This window comes from Phalacrocorax aristotelis, chromosome Z (genome assembly GCF_949628215.1).
Source record: "Phalacrocorax aristotelis chromosome Z, bGulAri2.1, whole genome shotgun sequence".
Classification (NCBI taxonomy): domain Eukaryota; kingdom Metazoa; phylum Chordata; class Aves; order Suliformes; family Phalacrocoracidae; genus Phalacrocorax; species Phalacrocorax aristotelis.
Genome location: NC_134311.1, coordinates 43,712,268 through 43,726,118, shown reverse-complemented (window position 1 = coordinate 43,726,118; position 13,851 = coordinate 43,712,268). Strand labels below are relative to the sequence as shown.

Genomic DNA, 13,851 nt, shown 5'->3' with positions numbered 1-13,851 from the left:
TAATTCCTACTTTTTTCCTTCTCTACTAGTGTCTTATTTTTCATTTATAAATGTTTCCCTTCATTCATCTACTCATAAAAGAATTGTGTTAAAGGTTGTTTCTGAGTACAGAATGTTTAGCGTGTTTAGCGGCTCAGGTGCTCATTCGCAAGTAGAACCATAGAATCATGAAATAGCTTGGGTTGGAAGCAACCCCAAAAATCATCCAGTTCCAACCCCCCTGCCATGGGCCAGGTTGCTCAAAACCCCATCCAACCTTGCCTTGAACACTTCCAGGGATGGGGCATCCACAGCCTTTCTGGACAGTCTGTTCCAGTGTCTCACCACCGTCACTGTAAAGAATTTTTTCCTAATTTCTAATCTAAATCTACCTTGTTTCAGTTTAAAACCATTACCCCTTGTCCTATCACTACACTACTTGATAAAAAGTCCCTCCTCAACTTTTCTGTAGGCTCTCTTTAAGTACCCGAAGGCTGCTATAAGGTCTCCCCAGAGTCTTTTCTCTAGGCTAAACAACTCAAGCTCTCTCAGCCTGTCCTGATACAGGGAGTGCTCCAGCCACCTGATCATCTTGGTGGCCCTTCTCTGGACCAGCTCAAGAAGCCCCATGTCTTTTTTTATGCTGGGGGCCCAAAAACTGAGCACAGCACTCCAGGCGGGGTCTCACAAGAGCAGCTCGGAGTGGCAGGGTCACCTCCATTGACCTGCTGGCCATGCTTCTTTTGGTGCAGCATGGGATGCAACCGCACATTGCCAACTTATGTCCAGTTTTTCATTCACCTGTACCCCCGAGTCCTTCTCCACAGGGTTGCTCTCAATTAATTGTCTGCCCAGCCCGTGTTTGTGCTTGGGATTGCCCCAACCCATGTGCAGGACCTTATAATTAACCTTGTTGATCTTCATGTGGCTCACATGGGCTGACCTCTGTAGCCCATCAAGGTCCTTGTGGATGGCATCCCTTCCCTCTAGAGTACCAACCACACTGCACAGCTTGGTGTCATCTGCAAACTTGCTGAGAGTGCACTCAATCCCACTGTCTGTGTCCCTGACACAGATGTTAAATAATCCTGGTCCCAGTATGGACCCCTGAGGGACAGCACTCGTCACTGGTCTCCACCCAGTCATTGAGCCATTGACCGCAACTCTTTGAGTGCTACCATCCAGCCAATTTCTTATCCACTGAGCTGTCCACCCATCAAACCCATGTCTCTCTATCTTAGAGACAAGGATGTTGTGCATGACACTATCAAATGGTTTGCACAAGTCCAGGTAGATGATGGCAGTCGCTCTTCCCTTATTCACCAATGCTGTAACCCTGTTAGAGAAGGCCACCAAATTTGTCAGGCATGACTTGCCCTGAGTGAAGCCATGTTGTCTGTCACCAGTGACCTCTCTGTTTTCCATGTGCCTTAGTATAGTTTCCAGGAGGATCTGCTCCATGATCTTGCTGGGCACAGAGGTGAGACTGACAACCCTGTAGGCCTCTGGGTCTTCCTTTTTAGTCTTTTTAAAAATGGGGGTTATGTTTCCCCTTTTCCAGTCACTGGGAACATCACCAGTCTGCCACAACTTTTGAAATATGATGGAGTACCTACTATTTGTTATGGGAATAATGACTATTGTAGGAATGATCACTAGGACGGAAACTACCCAGTATGTATTTATTACTTTCTGTTTCACTTTATCTGAGTGTCTGTTTTCTAGTTGAGAACTGAGTAGATATCAATCATGTTGCATTTTTACATTTCTCAGCTTTAAAGCCTAATCAAAAGGAAATCAAAACATGTTATTATGCAGTAGATTGATGCTGGTTTGCCTGGGATGCCATTGCATTAAAAAGCAAAATGCTACATTTTCTGTCTCAAACAAAGGAAAATCATGTCTGGGCCTTTGCCATTATTTGTGTTGAAATAGGCATGATTTAATCTACCACAGCCCTTACCAAGAAGAAATAACTACAGAATTCTCTGCCTCACCTCAAATAGTATACTTCTGCAATTCTAACAGATAACCATTTTTGATGCGGAGTCAGAAGATCAGCAGGACATTGATTTGGCAATCCTGACTGCAGTCTTGAAAGGTACCTCTCTAAGAATATGACCTGTTTTCATCTGACATACAGTCCCATTGGCTTACCTTTCCAAAGTAAAGGAGTTACATCAATGTGTGAAAACTGCTAGGTCCTTTGCTTTTGTTTCCTAGGTACAAATATGTCTGCATCAGATCAGCTAGATTTGGCTTTGGCCTGGAACCGGCTAGATATTGCCAAGAAACACATATTGGTTTATGGACAACACTGGAAGGTACTATTATCTTTTAATTTTCACAGTGGCTCTACACTTCATTATGAAGCCTAATTTTCCATGATTTGCATTTTTCAGGTTTTGGTTAAGGAATAATTTGATGCTTGGAGTCAGTCATCTGGAGTAATCATCTTTGATGTTGGAGAGGCATTATTCTTAAAATAGCAAAGTATTCAACAAATGCAGAGTGCATCAGATGAAAAATAAAAAACATTTCTTTCCCTAGAGAAGAGTTGATATCTCAAATTGCTGTAGTTTTCTTTGCTAGCTTTTCCAAACAGTTTCAGTGGTCCTTCTGGACATGTATTCCTCAAAGCCATATAGATGTGGTGCTTAGGGACAAGGTTTAGTGGTGGACTTGGCTGTGTTAGGTTAATGTTGGACATGATGATCTTAAAGGTCGTTTCCAACCTAAATGATTCTGTGATTATATGTGTGTAGAAAAAAACCAATAACATTTTCCTACTCCCCGCTGCTTTGACACAGAAGATTTTAGAGAACTATTGTATAGTCTCTGCCACTTTACTCCTGGCTTTCCCAAGGTGTTCAGTTTTCTGTTCAGTTTTTCGATATTTCTGACAATCTTCTCTGCTGTTCTGTGTACTTTTTCCAGGTCTTAAAGTCATCCTTTGGGATAAGCAGATCAGCACTGTACCCAGTATTCAAGTTCTTAATGAGATATTTATTGAAATAATATTATTTTATGCATTACTCTGTATTCATCTAAGTAGAACTCCTAATCGTCTGTATGCCTTTTTTACTTGTTTCCAACTTATATCCAAACTACATTCATGCTTTTAGAAGATATGTCCATTAACAATTTTCCTGAGTTGATTTCAAGACCAATGTGCAGGTAGGGTTGTTTCCCAAATGCACATTATCTCACATTTACCAATACTGAATTTCACCTGCTTTTTTGGCTGGTTAGCCCATATTATGAGATTTTTCTGCACCTCTTCCCAAGCAGTTTTATTATGATGAGCATTTTTGTATCATCAGCAGGTATTGTCAAGTCAGTATTCAGTAAGTGTGTTTTTCTTGGTCTCCCACCACTATCTTTTTCCCTACCATTTGATCAGTTATTAAACAATTGGAGGACCTTTTGCCTTGTGACAGATTAATTTGTTTAGAAGTCCTTCAAAAAAAGCCACCATCAAAAGCTTTTATGGGGATGCAAAAGCTTTTGATAGTAGACAGTACAAAAGTACTGTATCAGTTGGACAGCCTCATCCTCATTGTCCCTGCCAAAATTCTGGCAGAGTTCTGATTTCATTCTACAAAACAACTGCCTTGCTTCCTCTTACTCTACTGTATTTACCCATGTTGCTATTATTGCTATTCCTTATTGTAGTTTCATTATATCTGTCCTTGGAAAGTTTTAACTGTATTGACATGGCATACTTTGACAACTTGTACATTCCTTTGTCTTTTTTAACAATTGGCATATTTTCTACCATCTTCCATTCTGCTGTTACAGGGGCTGGTTTCAGCTGTACTTCCATTCCCTGGGAACTCCTAAGAGCTGGTGGTGGTCCTGACAATTTGCTGCCACTTTACAGATTACTTCTATAATCTTTTCTACTGACAATTCAATTTGACACAGTTCCTCAGATTTGTCTGCTGTAAAGTAAAGCTTTAATGTAGGACCTTTTCTAACATGTTCTGTAGTGAGCAGTGAGGCAATGACTTAATTTACCATTTCTGCAATAGCCTTGTCTCCTTGTGTGTTTCTTTTATAACTCGATCATCCTCTGTCCTTACAGATTCACTGGCAGTCCCCCTAGTCATTGTCATCTGCTTCTGATATATTTGAGAAAGATCTATGTACTTGTTCATATCTATTTCAGTGCAATTGTTCAGCACCATTTTGAATGAAAAGTCACTGTCAAATAATGAGTATGTTCTCCCGTTCAAGAAAGATGCAAAGAGCTCGTAATAAACAAGCCTTACATGTCTTGCTGCTTCTCCAAGCAAAAATTAGAATGACATGTATTCCTGAAATTTTTTGTTTTGACTAAACAGCAAAAAATTCTTAAAGAACAGTATTTTATTCATGCATTGTAAAGAAGGAAGAAAAAATAACAAAACAAAAAAAACCCAACATGCACAACCGCAGTTTTAAAGTTTGGTTTTGACTTTGTTACTTTATTAATTAAAGAGCAGCAGCCCTCTGACTCTCAGGGTCTGACAGACCTGCAATTGTCAGTGTCTACAGTTTGTGCATGGTTATTGTGGTTGTGTGTTCAAATTTTGAATCAGGTATTTAGGCAGCAATTTTTAGGTGATTGTCCATGCAGTCTTAGTATTTTTCTGGTTTTTTTAAGTGTTTTAAGGAAACATGCACAATTATGCACAGATTGTGGCCATTTCTTTCTAGAACTCTGGTCCTACACGTTCAGAAGGTAAAGATTGTAACCAGCTGTAACTATGTTTCTGCTTAAATGTCAACTCAGTGTCAGATGGGCTTTATGACAAAGAATGTCGTTCTAGTAGTTACCAGACTGCTGTCTAAACCTCTTTAGACACGCTGGCAGCGGAAGGAATGACTGCTGGAGGAAATTTAATACAAGAATGGTCATTTTGAGATAATTCTGGAAGAAACACCAGTAATTCAGGAACACTGCACAAGTTTTCTTTTCACGTGTGACAAATCTGTAACATTTATTGGGCATCTTTTAATATCACTTCCACCAAATGTAAATACATCCATGGAAAGGACTAACGTCATGTGCTAGTTAGCACTAGCATCTGCCCCATTAGTGTGCCAATGTCCTCATTCTGCTCGCGCTGCTGCTTTTTCTGTGCACATGTATTCTGCAGAAAGTCTTTCTATGGATTTATATGAACCTTATATGTCCAACTTCTTCACTATTTTTCATGTAGAAATCCTGCTGAGCTCTGTGCAAGTGCTGTGAGTGGAGTGCTTTCACTATTTGGACGCTGTTGTAGTTAGAGCTCTGCTTTGTGGTGTCTGAAAAAGAAAAGAAGTCTGCTTTAAAGAACTTCAAGTTCTATAGAGAGATCTTGAAATACAGTACCTTAAAATGTTTTTTGTCATATGTCTTAAAAGAAAGGCTTCCCTCCACCCCTTGCATTATCATACATTAGCTTCTTGAAGTGAACTAAAGAGTAAGGAAGGTATTATCAGAGTCTGGTTATAAGTTAGATTTGTAGAAGTCTGTACAGACATTGGGTTTATGGAGACTCAGTTTTACCCCATCTGTTGGATTTTTTACACAGATGCTTTCACCAGCATATTTTTCATTTTTACTGTGTGCTTTAAATATAAGTAAAGACAATCATTGTGATAAAGAGATCCCTAGCTGTTCAGGAATGTTTTATTTATTTCCAAAAGAAGATGATAATTTTCTAAGCTTTTCCTTCATCTCTGTCCTTCTGGAGGTTGGTGCCTTGGAACAGGCAATGCTGGATGCTTTAGTGATGGACCGTGTGGATTTTGTGAAACTGTTAATAGAGCATGGAGTGAACATGCACCGTTTTCTTACCATATCTCGTTTGGAAGAACTCTACAATATAGTGAGTATTTGAAATCCCAGTGTACAACTTTAGATAAGAATGCCTAGAAAAAATACTCTTTTGCTTAAGAGAATGGATAATTAGGCCACATTTTTATGAAGCATTCTGAAAAAAAAATTTAAATTAACAGGTTTTGATAATTTTTTATTGTAATGTTGGATTTTTGGATTGGTGTCTCAGCTTTTTGTTTTCAATTCATTGACATGAACCAGACTGAGTACTCACCTGAAGCTCATGAAAAATATGTTCTGATTTTAATCTGGTATGTGATATGTGCGTGCCTTGCTGAAATTTGTAGGTTGTTTAGCCAAAGGGATACGAACTTCATTCTACAATATGTCAAGATTTAAGATAGTAGAGGTGGTGTAGATTGGTGTTGAAAGTTTTTGAAGAGGTTTGTGGGAGAGTTTGAGTGGGGAGAATCTGAATCACAGTAGCTTATCCCAAAGATCTTTTAGCTGCTTTCTTTTACCATATTGATTTTCTAATGTAGAGTGGCATGTTTGTTCACTGTCTTTTCTTTTCACACCACAGAAACAAGGACCATCAAATCTACTTCTGCATCACTTAGTTCGAGATGTGAAACAGGTAATAGACATAGGAAAGGCTGGCGAGCAAAAATGGTAGCTTAGAACTTCAGTGTCCACTGGCACACTGCTATTAGGTAATACAGGGGAATTCTAGCAATAGGGGTGATGGGTTTGTTACTACACTCCTATATCTGCTAGTTTTATTGTCATCCCACTGATCCCCCTAAGCAATTAACTAACATACTGCTACTGAATGCTCCCAAGGGTCCTGTACCTTAATTTCAAAGCTAAGCTGTTTGTGTAGATCAGGCTTTCTATCTCAGGTTTCTAGAGTGACATTATGAAGTGATTGTACAAAAGACTCTGTGAATTAGTGCAGTAATTATGGTCATTGCTTTAAGGTTTTCTTTTTTTCCCCAAAGCTAAAAAATTATTTTGGTGTTGAGCAGTAACATATTTTGACAAGACATATTATTTTGAAGTGCTGCATTGCCTAGGAGAACAGAAGGTGGCAGTGGATGACTACTGCATGGAGCACTGGCTCTGTTAGTTTAGTGGCAGCCTTCTTATTTAGCTACACAGTTATTTCATGTTTCTGTTATCTGTTGTACCTCACAGCACTGCTTAGCCAGGAAGGGATGAGCTGTTCTTTCTGCATCTGGTCTCCACTGTAGGAGATGCCTAGATCCAAAACTAGATTAATTGGCTAATTCTTTCCAGGGTATGAATGCTAAGATAAAATAAAATTGTGAGTCTGACTGTTTGCATACTTCTGTGGTCTCAAGTAGTGGGATTTCTGGTATGATTTTCTTATTGTGGATGACTTTCATGTCAATCCCGTTCTGTATATAGGTGTAGGGAATTCTGGTCTCCATAGCAAGATATTTTCTGTGCTTTTACATACTGATGGACACATTTGCAGTCTAATTTATGTGATAGATCTGGAAGATCTCAGTGTTGAAAATGCATTGAACTTTTCCAGGCTGAGAAATCTATGTTTCTCACAGATACTGAAATTATTTACTCCTTGATATGACCCATCTCCTGAAACCTATGACATATTTATGTCTCAGAACACTCTGGAAAATCTCAGGGTGTGATCTAAAGGGAAGCTTTTGGCACTTGAAATGGATTCTGGAATTTATGTAGAAAATGGGTGCACAGTTTCAAAAGTTTCTATGCCATTGGGTAAGCTAAACTTCCTTGGGACCTGTAAACAGGTCCAAATGCTGAAAATGATTTTTCACCTGAGCTTCTGTGAGTATGCATAAGTGTTCTGTAAGTCGGTTGTGCAGTTGAAGTCTTATTAAATATGATAACACAGTAGCTAGCTAGGACAGTCACCAGAGTGATATGACCATGGATTTCAGAATATGGATGGAATGAGGGAAAGGCTGTGGATGTTACCTACCTGGACTTTAGCAAAGCCTTTGACACTGTCTCCCACAGCATCCTCCTAGAGAAGATGGCAGGTTATGTCTTGGACAGGTGTGCTCTTTGCTGGGTAAAAAACTGGCTGGATGGCCGAGCTCAGAGAGTTGTGGTAAATGGAGCCAAATCCAGTGGACAGCCAGTCATGAGCAGGATTTCGCAGGGCTCAGTGTTGGGGCCAGTCTTGTTTAATATCATTATCAATGATCTGGATGAGGGGATCGAGTGCACCCTTAGTAAGTTTGCAGGTGAAACCAAGCTGGGTGGGAGTGTCGATCTGCTTGAGGGTGGAAGGCTCTACAGAGGGACCTGGACAGGCTGGATTGATGGGCCAAGGCCAATTGTATGAGGTTTAACAAGGCCAAGTGCCTGGTCCTGCACTTTGGTCACAACAGCCCCATGCAATGCTACAGGCTTGGGGAAGAGTGGTTGGAAAGCTGCCTGGTGGAGAAGGACCTGGGGTTACCGGTTAACAGCTGGCTGAATATGAGCCAGCAGTGTGCCCAGGTAGCCAAGAAGGCCAACAGCATCCTGGCTTGTATCAGGAATAGTGTGGCCAGCAGGAGTAGGGAAGTGATTGTGCCCCTGTACTCAGCACTGGTGAGGCTGCACCTCAAACACTGTGTTCAGTTTTGGGCCCCTCAGTACAAGAAAGACATTGAGGTGCTAGAGCATGTCATGAGAAGGGTAACGAAGCTGGTGAAGGGTCTGGAGAGCAAGTCCTATGAGGAGAGGTTGAGGGAACTGGGGTTGTTTAGCGTGGAGGAGGCTGAGGGGAGACCTTATTATTCTCTACGACTACCTGAAAGGAGGTTGTAGTGAGATGGGTGATGGGTGTTGGTCTCTTCTCCCAGGTCACCAGTGATAGAACGAGAGGAAACGGTGTCAAGCTGCATCGGGCGAGGTTTAGATTGGATATTAGGAAAACTGTCTTTACTGAAAGAGTAGTCAGGCATTGGAACAGGCTGCCCAGAAAGATGGTCACTATCCCTGAAGGAGTTCAAAAAGTGTGCAGGCATGGCACCTGGGACATGGTTTAAGAGGCCTGGTGGTGCTGGGTTGTTGGTTGGGCTTGATGATCCTAGAGGTCTTTTTCAACCTTAATGATTCTGTGATAGTATGATTCTATATTTTCTCCATTAGCATGACCTGCTTTGCTGCTGCTGCATTTGAATGGAGATACATTGGAGTCAGCACTGATAGGATAAAATGCACTTTCTAGTGCAGAGAAATATCTAGAAATATAGGTAGTCAGAAATACTTGTGTAACTCAAAGACAGAGCTGGCAATCTCTATCCTGTGAGACGTGTTTTTGCCCCAGACTGCTCAGCATCTTCATGCTTTCTGTTTCCCAGTGCTGCGTGGCCTTAGCTGGCTACACTTAGTCTTGCCACTAAAGTCCATTGAAAAAAACCTCAGCCTAATGAAGAAAATTACTTTTCACACCCTGAAAAGCATATATCACTAGGAATATGTAACACCTCTGATCCCATCTATGTACAGGCCCATTTTTCACTTCCAAGAGTTGTGGTTTAAGATTTTACCAATAATCTTTAAAATCTGCATGGAAGATAACCTGTTCTTCTGAGAATTTTTCAGAAACCTTGTGTCTTGGAGGACAGTGCTTTGAACAGCAGTGGTGAGACGCTCAGAAGGTACAGCTAATGCATGTGCAGCAGCTGTCCTATCTGTCATGAGTCTTTAGCCTCTACAAGATATTACCAGTCCCCAGGAATTACTCTACAACACTAAATACTTGCTTCATCCACTTAATTTTTAATTAATGAACTAGTTCAATGAACAAATCATACCATGCTAGTTTTGTCTTGTTATGAGGATTTTTATCAGTCTCTCTGGCTGTTGGTGATTAACCGGAAAAACCATTACCCTCAGTATTGAATGCAGCTGGTCTTGTGAACATTGCAATATACTTCCCTATGCAATGTGGGTGCAGTGGACTGTTAGATGTCACACTTTTCAGGCTGAGAATGTGGATGTGCCTGTGTTCTCCCTCCTAGGGGAGTTTCATATGCCTAATTAGTGTGTACACTTTCTGGACAGAGGCAGGAACTGTCAGTTGCACCTTCTTCCAGACTCATCTCATAGTAGTAGGGCTCTGACATGGTTGAATGTTGTATATAATAGAATCATGGGCTTGTGACATTTGGTGTTTCAGAATACCCTTTCCTTGGATTACAAGATATCACTGATTGATATTGGGCTGGTGATAGAGTACCTCCTTGGTGGAGCTTATCGGAGCAGCTACACAAGGAAGAATTTCCGAATTCTCTACAATGATCTCTACAGAAAACACAAGGTAACTTCTGTGAAATGGCTACCACTGATCACAAAGAAGAGCCAAAATTTAACACCTGAAAATAGCTCAGGTTGTCATTGTGGTTTGTCTGAAAAGCATCAGTTAAATGTATGGCATGCTTGTCTATGTTATTAATCTCTTTGCCAAGTGTAGAGAGGTTGCAAATAAAATAGGAAAATCCCTCCCCAAACTAGTCCCTGCATCACAAGACCACAGATGATTGTTAAATTAATTGTTAGTTCAGTAGATTTACCTTTGTGTCTGGTAGCTGTGTTTTGTTCTTTGTTTGTCATCCATCAACAAAGATCGACAAGGCTGTACCAATCACCATTTTCCCTTTTTGCAAAGCAGTTGCATGTTTCTGCTTTTGCAACTTGAACCACATCACAGAAATACTGAATTCAACACACATTGAACTAGACTTAGAGCACGTCAGCATGGCATAGTGAAAAGCAACACGGAGATCCCTGACCAAGTTTTGAGCAAATGTCTTACCTTTTAGAAGCAGCTCAGTGCTAGTGGTGCATCTTCCTGCCCAGGGTAATGAGCTGTGTTTGCCTGGCAGAGCTTTTTCTGTGACATGCTGGTCACCACAGGGGAAGTCTCATGCTGTATGTGCCAGACTGCACCCATAGTGCAGTGGCTTTGTGCAGGCAGAGGTCTGTGCTTGGACATGTGTGCTCTTCTGCACCTTCTAGATGCTTAAGGTGTTTCACCGCACAGCACAGCATTGTGCCATGTCTGCATATCAGTAGCATCACCTCTACAAAAATACAAACTGCCTCAGAACAACAGTGAGCGAACATACTAGCACTTTCATTTTCGCCATTGACTTTCCAAAACCAGTAACTTGAAAATAGCCTAAACTTCTCAATAAATTAGCTGAATGTAATTCCCAACATCACAGAAAGAGCAGATTTACTGCAGAAGAATTCTCCCTGGTTTTTGGAGTAGAGCTGGACTTTGACTAAAGTACTTCTATGTGTTAAAAAAATGACCAAAACCCTCTCATTCCCATGTACTACTTTCATGACTAATAGAAGAACCTCAGGGTGATCAGGAAAAATTAGAAGTAATGAAAAGTGTTACTTGGAGTGAATCGAAACACAGGGACAGAGCTGCCTGTGTGTCACTGGCTTAATACAATGCTTAAAAAGAGATATTTGAGCAGCTGTAATACTCTTCACTGTATCTTCATGAAACAGCACCCTTAACAGGGATGGGTGAAACCACATGATCATATAACAAGGAACTCCAGGGAAGAATGTTAGTGATTCAGCTGGTAACATTCTTCCCTCTCAGTCAATGCTGAACAAAATGCCCAGGCATGTTAGACATGCCATCCTTTGTAGGAAATGGTCAGCAAAAAGTTCAGAGAACTTCTGTCTTTTGAAGGGATTATGGCACTTTTTATAAGGGTAGACATTCAGAAGAGCTTCCAGGTTGGGTGATTCCAAGCTGGTGCAAGCCCTGTTGTTATTGTAATTGGTGGATGCTATTGGGGAAATCAGCATTTTGAATTCAGACATTCAGAAAAATATATACTTTTAAATTAGATGTGCAACAGGGTACTTTTTCCTTGATGGTATAAGTTCCAGTGGTAGTTATAGTGATTGCTGACTCACCAGTCTTTGAATAACTTCTACAGGCACCATTGCAATCAGAGATAAGTACAGTTAAACTACATCTCTAATTTGCATTTCTCTCCTTGTGTTTTGTGATATGCCTTTGGATCTAGAGAGTGCTCTCCAGCTTTTCTCAAAGCCTGTCTCGTTCCCTTCATCAGAGTAATCAGACAGGTAGCGGCATGGGATCTGCTGAAAATACTTTGCATTCGCAGTTCTTCAGAACAGCACAGCCTTACAAATGCAAGGTAATATAATTGCCTATTCTAGAATTTGCTTAGGACATAGTAGGCTGCTATCATTTTATTGAGAGATTTTAGATGTATGTTGGTCAGGATGTTAGTTATCATAATTCTACTTAAATTCCAGTGGAAGCAATGTTCTACTGCTCATGGTTCATGAAGTACAGGTCTTGCAATTTTAACGTTGAAATCAAGCTCAGACTCCCCCTGTGATACTTTTTAACTTCCATACATTTGTTGCTAAGGGCTTTTGTTCACTGAAACATAGTATCACCAAATTTCTAAACATCAGGCATGGGTGAAAACTCTTCTTATTTGGAAGCAACAGTAGGAGTCCTCTGACTTTCCTGATGTTTTCTCATTATTGATTATTTTCATGATTAAAGTAGCTACAGTAAGCCTGCTAAGAAAAGATACAGTTCTGGTATCTGGAAAATTATGACAGAGTATTTTCTTTCAAAGAAAGAATTATAAAAGGGCAAAGATCACCACATATGTATACCTGACAGATAAAACATAAAGTAGAATGATTTTAAATGGCTTTATTGGAATTAGTCTGAGCCCAAATTAACTTATTATAGCACTGAGACAATCTCACTTATACCAGTAAGAATTTTTCTTTGCCTTTAATGGAGAAATATCCACGTGTGAATGTATAGCAAGTTTACATTACAAGTGTGGCAGACAGTAAAAATCTTCATTAAGTATCACAGGTCTATGGTGTATGTTTCAGCCTGCTTGTTGCTTTTTCTCCTCTCATGACAGAAGTACAAGAAAAGAGTGACAGTAGGATCTTGATATCATGGGGTTTGGAGACTGCCCAACTTTATGGAGGGGAGGCTATAAATGGCATGGGTACAGAGCAAGGAGTGTTTTTCTCCACTAATTTTACCAGATTCCTAGCATTGGTAATTTCAACGTGATCCTAGCTGTGGTTCATGACTTAACGATTGAATAGTTTGCCACTTGCAATTCAGATTTGCATGCAGTTTTATTTACATGAAACTGAACCTCAACCATTCATTGAGATTCTCTCTTTTTTGAAAAACAAATTTCTAGGAAAGAACCACTGCTTTTCATAAGTGTAAGAAGAAATCAAAAGAGGATATAAACTTTGCAGAGAACTATGAGTCATCTGGCTTTATCTACCCCTATAATGACCTCCTGGTTTGGGCAGTATTAATGAAAAGGCAAAAGATGGCAATGTTCTTCTGGCAGCATGGAGAGGAAGCCATGGTCAAAGCAGTTGTGGCTTGTAAACTCTACAGGGCAATGGCACATGAAGCTAAACAGAGCAACATGGTGGATGACACTTCAGAAGAACTCAAGAAGTACTCAAAGTATGAGTTGTCTGTTCACTTTAGTTAATAAATTTCTGCAGTGCTTAGAATGGTTAGATGTTTTCCTAATCCACTATGAGCTTGTAAGGTTAGTGGTGCCATGGACTGCAGAGTGTAAAAGAAATACTTTCAGCTGACCACTATTCATATTATATAATGGAGCTATGTATTGGTGTGCAGTGCAGTGAAGAGTTAAGGGAAAACTATTAGCATGTTACCTAGTTGCATAATTGAAAATTAAAATATAGGTGAGTGATGTCTGCTAAATGGTCAAGTGGAAGATTGAAATTTCCCTTACAGTTTCTCTTCCAGTTCAACTTGTTAAAAAGCCGTATGGAATGTATGTGTTGGGCTTTTCAAATCTATAGCATATGGTAATGAGCAAACTAAAATCAGTGCTTAAATCCTGCTCTGTGTAAGACCTAAAGAAAAATGTATGCTGAAATAACTGAGTGAATAAAAAATGAAGTAGACCGAGAATTTTCTTCAAGTTTGTAGTTTCATGTTAGTGTTTTCTGGTAGTTCT

The 13,851-nt window shown here is 40.1% G+C and overlaps 1 protein-coding gene across 7 annotated transcripts in view; it reads left to right on the top strand.

Moving 5' to 3' along the window:
• The window catches only part of TRPM6 (transient receptor potential cation channel subfamily M member 6), a 96,514-nt gene that overhangs the window by 27,833 nt on the left and 54,830 nt on the right, over positions 1–13,851 (top strand). For 6 of the 7 annotated variants that reach the window (XM_075078127.1, XM_075078129.1, XM_075078133.1 and 3 more), the window contains 7 exons: positions 2,008–2,084; positions 2,207–2,303; positions 5,706–5,840; positions 6,375–6,428; positions 9,978–10,118; positions 11,857–11,991; positions 13,045–13,325. In XM_075078127.1, coding sequence (XP_074934228.1) covers positions 2,008–2,084; positions 2,207–2,303; positions 5,706–5,840; positions 6,375–6,428; positions 9,978–10,118; positions 11,857–11,991; positions 13,045–13,325 — 920 coding nt within the window. Of the gene's footprint in view, positions 1–2,007; positions 2,085–2,202; positions 2,304–5,705; positions 5,841–6,374; positions 6,429–9,977; positions 10,119–11,856; positions 11,992–13,044; positions 13,326–13,851 lie in introns of all 7 variants that reach the window. The other variant, XM_075078126.1, reaches the window with a different exon arrangement.